The 8,355-nt window shown below is 33.0% G+C and overlaps 1 protein-coding gene across 1 annotated transcript; it reads left to right on the plus strand.

The window, feature by feature from the left end:
- Window positions 1-167: 167 nt before the first annotated feature.
- On the plus strand, window positions 168-7,648 carry LOC132554924 (partitioning defective protein 6-like). Its single transcript, XM_060219254.1, has 3 exons — window positions 168-251; window positions 1,232-1,454; window positions 2,812-7,648. Exons 1-3 carry the CDS (start codon window positions 189-191, stop codon window positions 3,546-3,548), a joined length of 1,023 nt encoding a protein of 340 aa, XP_060075237.1. The 5' UTR covers window positions 168-188; the 3' UTR covers window positions 3,549-7,648.
- The last annotated feature ends 707 nt before the right edge of the window (window positions 7,649-8,355 follow it).

Raw genomic sequence — 8,355 nt, forward strand, 5'->3', positions numbered from 1 at the left:
AAAATATTTTTAACGAACCTTTAATTATTTGATTAGCCAGAGTTATATATATATTTCGAAATAGCAATGTTTCAAGGATAGTTCACCAATAGGTTCTGACGTCACCGGAAAGCGCTTACTCAAACATAAAAAAATATTGTTGTTGGAATCTGCTTCAGAAATTGCCCTTTTGGGGCTTAAACTTCACTATGTCGAGGACTGCACGGATGCCACATAGGCAGCAGAACGGAATGGTGGAAGTGAAAAGCAAGGTATGACAGAACAATGCATATGAACTTAGTTGAATATACAGGTAACTCCGTTAAAGCTACACAAGGTGTGTCGTTGAGACCCACTTCCTGGGATCTATTTTTAGCTCACTTCCATTTGTTTACATTACTGATTAAACCATCAATTTACAATAAGTATTAATTGAAAACCATATTGTTTATATGATTGAATCGTTTCTTTTCTCACACAATTAGTAAGGCATATGGAGCAATTGTAATATAATGAATATCTGCTTCTGCGAAGTCGGCTCTAATGGCAATTTGTCGATAAAATCACAACCGATCGTCTGTGACATTAGATTTTCTATGTTAATTTGTTACTTGTTTAATCATTCTTTATTTGAACGCTGAATATGAGGTTTAGATTGTTCCCAATTAAGGTATTTTTTTCGGTTTGTTCCACATGAGTACCCACAAAGTGCAAGCTAAGTATGTATATTCAGGATCACACCTGTTACATTTTCGGTCAATCACCACAGCAAACTGTCAGGTTAACTGCTTGTCACGTAAGCCTTTACTGCTAAATTCCAATACATGAGTCATGATGTAGGCGAATATATTTTGTATTCTAGAGTCAAGATCACTATATCTTAATTATCTTATAGTTAAAAAGTATATCGGAAAGCCCACCCTTGAATCTGATGTATCAACCATTGGGTTTATTGTAAGACAACTGTACCTGTATATTAGTAATCAACATTTAACCAATAAGGAATGTTTAAGGAAATGAATTGAAGTTTATATGAAAAATTATTAATTCTGAATCTCTTTCCCAATGCAAAATGTTATCTTTTTCCTAAAATGTTGTTCACTTTTCTCGCAATACTATAGTGACTGGTGATTTGAAGGCATATCATTTGAGATGAAACTGTTGCCATTTTGCTACACTCAATTTCTCGCGTTTGAAATATTCTGAGAGTATCTTCAACAAATCAATCATATTGTAACTTTGATTCTTCTAGTTTGATGCAGAGTTCCGAAGGTTTGCGATTGACAATTCCAAGAAGTGTGAGTTTACCCAATTTGAGGCAACCCTTGGTAAAATCCACAGCCTTCAGGACATTCCCTTTGTTGTAACGTACACTGACAGCAATGGAGATCTTCTTCCAATCAACAATGATGACAACTTTTACAGGGCTGTGACTATGGCCAAACCCCTTCTGCGAGTCATGATTCAGCGCAAAGGTAAACATTTCTTCTTCATTATAGCAGTCACAGAGGGAAGCTATTTTGTAAGTCATGGTTTAGGTGAAGGAGGTGAATGCATGTTTACTGCATCAGATATGAAAATTTTCAGGAAACATTAGTTCATAGATAAGAGAGATTAAGCAATCATATGTGTGCGAGTGGGCTTCAGGTACATGTATATGTTAGCTTTATTTGTTAAATAATACATGTATGCTATGCACCAGTTGGCTATTGTCATATTATCTTGACAAACAAAATGACTATTTTTATACAATTTATGTCCACAGTAATTATAGTATATTAGACAAGCCTCCCTGTCCCCTTTAAATTAAAGTTACAGTATACTATACAAGCCCATCACTGATATAGGTACCTGTATTTGTTTACAGCTTTAAGCATCTGATTTTAACACTCAATTTCTCTTTATGGTCATATTGAACTAGGAAAAACATAATTTTGTATATATATTATGTTGGGAAATATAGGTGCGAAAATACATCATTTACAGAAAATTTTATTGAGAAAATTAATCACACAAATACACTTGTCTTCAAGTTTGTACTTACTAGTAATCTCATGCCATATATGTGTAGCAGATGCATTACAACATAAATCAATGTCATATGCACAAAATTCTTCAGATTCCCCTTCAGGTGCTGTTATGTACACATAAACTTAAGGTTGTTTAACCTCACTATTATTGATTATGACTTGGAGTATTTTCTTTCCGAAAAAGTCTGAGCAAGTGTGATAGTCAGCCATTTACCCTGGTTAGTAGAGCTGTTATCATATCAGCATCATGATATATTGTCTGATTGAAGAAGGAAGACAACAATATTTTAGAAAATTATAGGTTTGTGATTTCACCACCCACAAAAATAAAAAAGAAGCAGTTTTATTTTGAGGTAAAATCATGTATATTTCAGATAAATTAAGCACAAGGGCTGAATAAAAATACCTGTAAATTGATTCCTATCAATGACAACTCGCTGTCAAAATATTTGGTATATTTGAATTATTTCAGACACAAATTTTTATCATAATTCAGAATTGACAGGGGTCGGTATAGGGAAGCTTTAAATATTATAATCAAAAGAATGCCATTCCATAAATTGCTCTTTTAATTTGTTCAATTTTATGAGGTGATTTGTTTTGAGAAGGATTAGTTTGGGGAAAGTTCAACGCATTGCATCTCTGTAAAAGTTGAACTGTAGCTCAATTTCTGATACCTGGTACAGTAGGTCTAAAAAAAACAGGAGTTTAAGTATCTATTGCATACCTAATATCATACTGCAAGTGCAGATTTTCACTTTTGCAAACTTACATATTTTCTTAATGTTATTTTGCTTTGCAGGAGAAAGTTATGGTGAAGCCAATGGTTATGGAACATTAGGTGTGAAACGGCGCAATCCAATCAGCAAGCTGATGAGTGCTGAGGCTCCCCCCAAGCCTCGTATCAATATCAGCATGCCTGAAGACTTCCGAAGGGTGTCTGCAATCATTGATGTTGATGTTGTTCCAGAAACTCATCGGCGTGTCAAGCTTATGAAGAATGGCTCAGACAAGCCTCTGGGATTTTATATCCGTGACGGCACAAGTATGCGTGTTACACCTCATGGACTAGAGAAAGTGCCTGGCATATTTATATCAAGACTTGTGCCTGGTGGGCTGGCAGAAAGTACAGGTCTTTTGGCTGTGAACGATGAGGTGCTGGAAGTAAATGGTATTGAGGTTGCGGGGAAGACCCTTGACCAAGTTACAGACATGATGGTGGCTAATAGCTCCAACCTCATCATCACAGTTAAGCCAGTCAACCAGCGCATGACCCTTGCACCAATGCGCGGGTCATCAGTCCGTACCTCTCAAATGTCCATGAATTCGCAAAAGTCACAAAGTTCGCACCATTCCTCCAAGTCATTTGACAGTGACATTCCATTGATCCATGAGCAAGAGGATGAAGATGATGAGGTTGAAGATCATCTGAATCACCAAAGTGACCATTTTGGCAGAGAAAGTGACCACAACCTCAGTCATCACAGCAATGCCAGCCTTGATACAGAGAGTAAAGATAGCGCTGTTGTCACCTTATAGGACAATGTTTGATAATGCAAATTGTATCTGATCATATACAAAATGTTTTATATGTAAAATTAGCTTTGTACTCAGCAATGTAATTAATCTGCAGTGTCTTGGTTTAATCATGTTGTAGTTAGATTTTACTGCTCTCTTAGGCTTTTTAAGTTCATTTGACATTGTGGCACTACAAGACCTATTTTTAGTCCCAATTTCGGTAAAAGAAGTCTTCTTTTGATTCTTTTAGAACTATGATCTGTTTTAAGTAATATGCGATGTGTATACAAACATGTAGGCATTTTAATTAACTGTAAAGAATGCAACGCAATTTCTCTGGCACAGTAGATTTACTGTAGCAGCTTTCTTTGAGGAATTGGTCATGTGGACCGCTTCCCCACCTAATTTTACAATTATGTAGATATTCTATTCGCCTGGAGGTGTGGGGTACATTTGATAGCACATATTGTCTTGTCATGACTAAAGATAAGGGAAACACATATTTTATTGTATAACACGTTTTACTGGAAAAGGTGATGTTTTTGAAAATTGTTTGCTTTTTCTGCGATAGGTGCTGTGGTTAGAGAATTTGTTATAAGCACTTGTGTCAGACCATAATACTATGGTGGATATTTGTGGAATATAAATTAAGAAGTTTTTTTCAGGATTAAAAAAAACAGAAGTAATATTTTGGCAATGGCTTCTATTAGTGACGTAATGTTATTTGTGCCCAAATTCTGCCTAGGAGTATATATTAAGAGCATTATGTATACGTTTACAGGTGACATATTTTAATTTATGCCAGCATGTATGTTTTATACCAATCATGTAAATAATTATTAGCAGTGGCCATGCAAGGCTCTGGAAATCTGGCATGATTTGACAGACACAAACATCTGATAATTTTAATTTCTGAGTGAAAATTAGGTTAAATTTTAAATTTATCTGGATTTGCCAATCACAGTTTCTGACACTCAGATCAGGTACAAAAGAATATTGAAGTCTTGAAATATTGTAATTAAAATTTGGTGATGAAACATCTGACATATTAAAATTGCTAGTTGCGGTAGTTATCCACATTAGCCTTGAATTAGCATTTGATTTACAGATAGAAGAATATCAGAGCAATCAATTTGGCCATAAAAGCAAACATGGTATTCCAGTTTCTTATGTGTCTTTCCCTGGATAGTGTACTCGAGATGGTGGAGAATTATCATCTTCTAGTTGTCTATCTGGAACCATTCAGTCTTTGATTGAGTGAAAAGATTTTATTAAAAAATAATAGAGATCTAGTATTGCTATAATAAATTATGGAAACTTCAAATATTAATTGTAACATATCTTTTTGATGAGAATAGAGGGTAAGTCATACAATTTAATGTGAAATGTTATATATAGAATTAATGTTTTATCAATAGGTGGCCTCTTAAGTTAAGTGGAGTTATTCCCCTTGAAAATTCACACTGACCTCTTACCACTGTGACAAATCATTTGTGTGATGCGTAAATCACTAATGAAATTGCTTAATTATATTTACATATTCATATCCAATATACACAACTATGTATTCATTGTAAAAAAACTATACACTTTCTAGCTAACATTATTCCGTTCTCTATACATTCCTGGTGGTATTGTACACTGTTTTTTTTTTCCATTTTCACATTGATTTTAATAGTTTCATAGATTTGGATATTGTTGGACAGTCCTTTCCTTGACAAAAATAAATGTGTCCAAAATTTTGTTCAGATATGCTTGCTGTGGTGGTTGCAATTTTCTCATAAATTGTAACTTGATTTTGCCCAGTTTCTACCTTCAGCTTAGATACATGCAAAGGGGCACAATTGGATCTGTGAATGAAGTAGGGATGAAGTTACAGTATACATACAACGTTGTGAAAGTTTCGCTTTATAAGTTAATATGTATTATACATGTATTATTATTTTAATAAGTTGTGTCATGGAATGAAAGAGCTGAAATGATTATAACAACAGATAAGGTATATCGTGATGTTGTGTTTTTTTACATATCTGTAACATAGTATGGTAGATGCAGAAAATACCTTAAGAGATCATTATGGCTTTAGGAGAGCCATTCTGCTCTGATGATGCACATGCTTGGATTTAGCATATTGTGTTTGCAACCATAGATCTTTACCTTAGGAAAGTAATCAACAGTTGAGACAAGAGAGACGGGCCACTTCAAAAATATTTCAGTCTACAGCCACTGTTTTATTAATTATCAGCATTATCTTTTGTTTTATATGTTAATTGATTTTAATGTAGGACTTAGATTATATCAATTGTATTCCTGTTGTTCTTCCTCTTTAAGAGGTTTTCTTTATTAATTTATTCTATCTTCCTGATTTAAGATAATTGAAAAATTCAGTTTGTAAGGGGTATTTCTCCCTTCTAATCCCCAATTCTAAGTATGGTACTACATGTAGATTATTATAGTATATTGTAGATTATTTCTCCATTTTCCATGGAAAATATTTACATGTTGACTCAGATTGGTACATTTCCTTAAAATTATAATAAGCATCATATTGCATCTGACTCAAAATCACAGGATTTGCTAATTACAGACCATTGAAATAATACTTGTTTGTTTAAAGTCACCTAACTGCAGTAAATATGAATGGGTATATTACCAGGCATGGACTTACTTTTGGAAAATAGTAGATTATAGATTGTTGAGTACATGTAACTTTATGATGCCACTTGTACACAATCTACTTCTAAATGCTGCAAACACTGAGTGATATCTTAAAAAGAGTGTGTACAAAGAGTTCATTTGATACTCAATGTAAATCTAGAATAAACTGTATAATTTTAGGTATGACAAACTATGCAAGTGCACATGGAAAACATACAAAATTTGTATTTATTTTACTATGGCAAAATGATGTATTTTACAAAGAAGACTGATTTAATTGAATACAGGGTAATGCTTGGTTGATATTGGTCAGTTTATATAATCTTTATCAAATATGGTAACTTGTTTTGATTAGGACATTGCATTCTTTCATTCATTGGATTATGACAACTACTACTGTGTTCTCCAATGACAAGACAATGTACATATAGTTTTAAGTAATGTTATTCAGTGTAAGGAAGGCAGGATACTTTTGGATTGCATCGCAGAAATTCTTTGGCATGTAAACAATTTCATTACTTAAAGAATCATAACACTCTTTTAGTCAACGTTGAAATAAAGTGAGAGGAAAGCTGGACTTTGTAACGCTTGAACGATATGAAGTTATCTAACAGGACTTAATATTATTGCAGTTATGAAGTTCTTATTTTTATACAGATTTTTAAAGAGATGAACGTATGTGCTGGAATATTCATGTACCGTGCATTTTGGATTTTATTGTTATGAAATAAGGGCATCGACTGTTTTTATGTGACTAATTTATAGGTTGTGATTTTATATATATGTAAATATGTCCATGCGATAAAGGACTTGGGAGCACCACCTCCCGGTAAACTAATTGTACACTTGTATATATATATATACATTCTGTGGAAATATAGTTAATTGCAGCATACACCTTGAAAGAAGTTTTTATTTACTTGGTAAATTTGACATTCGTGGATAGTTAGTGGTCCTCAGCTATTACATATAGGGCTTGTTCATACATCTTTGTCTATAGTGATGGTAGATGATATCCAAAATTGAGGATTTTTTTTATCAACATTTATCAGGGTGCCTAAAATCTTGTGTGTTCATCAAAATACCTATGTATACATACTATTAAATCCCATGATAAAGACCTTGTTTGAAGCTATCTGGTACAGGTAATGTGATTAAAAGATTGCTATTTAATTTTTGCTTCAATCACAGAATGTAAGGTATACAATTTTGTATATCTGTCAGTTAATAGTATTTAAGAATGTCATAAAAAAAATCAAGCAGTCCTTTCGGATTGAATGTTCTGTGGTGTTTTTATCAGTTCTTTGTACATTTTCATGTCTAAAAATAGCATCAATAATCGGTACAAATTGTCAGTTTTTCTTTCATTTTTTTTTTAATCATAATAGATCTTTACTGTACATAGAATGGACCATTACCAATACATATACATTTACATGTATATACATTTTATATATATACATCAAGGAATCATTTCATTTCTTTACATATTAAATGTACTTAAATCATTCAAATTAAAGTAAGAAATTCAGATGAATATTAGAATTAATATATGTACATTAAATCAGTTATCCATACTAATTGTTGAATCTTTAAATGTTTCTCTGTTAGTTTCTCAAGTAAATTTTTTTTGCTCTATCAATTTGAGATTGAGTTGGAAATCTGGCAGAAGTAGAAATGATGTTTTGCAACTAAGAGCTAATGCTGATATTATGATGTATTAAAAGTGATGTTGCTATAGTATATGTTGTTTGGTCAAGTAACTTCATCTGCTTGCTTATTTTTGGTGTTCTCAAGTACAAAATGCTTCTTACAATGATTTGAAGATTTAGGTTTTTTAGCAGAAACTGCAGCTGTCTTTCCTAGATACACGCCTTTTAAGTTGGTCCCTTCTGTTTGTCTAAGTGATGTAAATACTCTCAGACATACAGACAGAAACCTACACAGCTATGTTCATCTACACAACAGCTTACTTTATAACCATAATGGTTGTGTTTGTTCCATGATGAATACGAAAAAGAGTTTTGTTTTGTAGTCAATATTATCAGACTACATACAATTGAAATTGAATTTGTCGCAATGTAAATATTGTCTAACAGAGGTTACAGATTTACACCTCTGTATAGATGTGTGTACTCATACCGTCAATACAGACAAAGCATCTTTGAAT

Source organism: Ylistrum balloti, unplaced genomic scaffold (assembly GCF_031769215.1).
Source record: "Ylistrum balloti isolate Yb309-2 unplaced genomic scaffold, AGI_CSIRO_Ybal_v1 Utg370450, whole genome shotgun sequence".
NCBI lineage: Eukaryota > Metazoa > Mollusca > Bivalvia > Pectinida > Pectinidae > Ylistrum > Ylistrum balloti.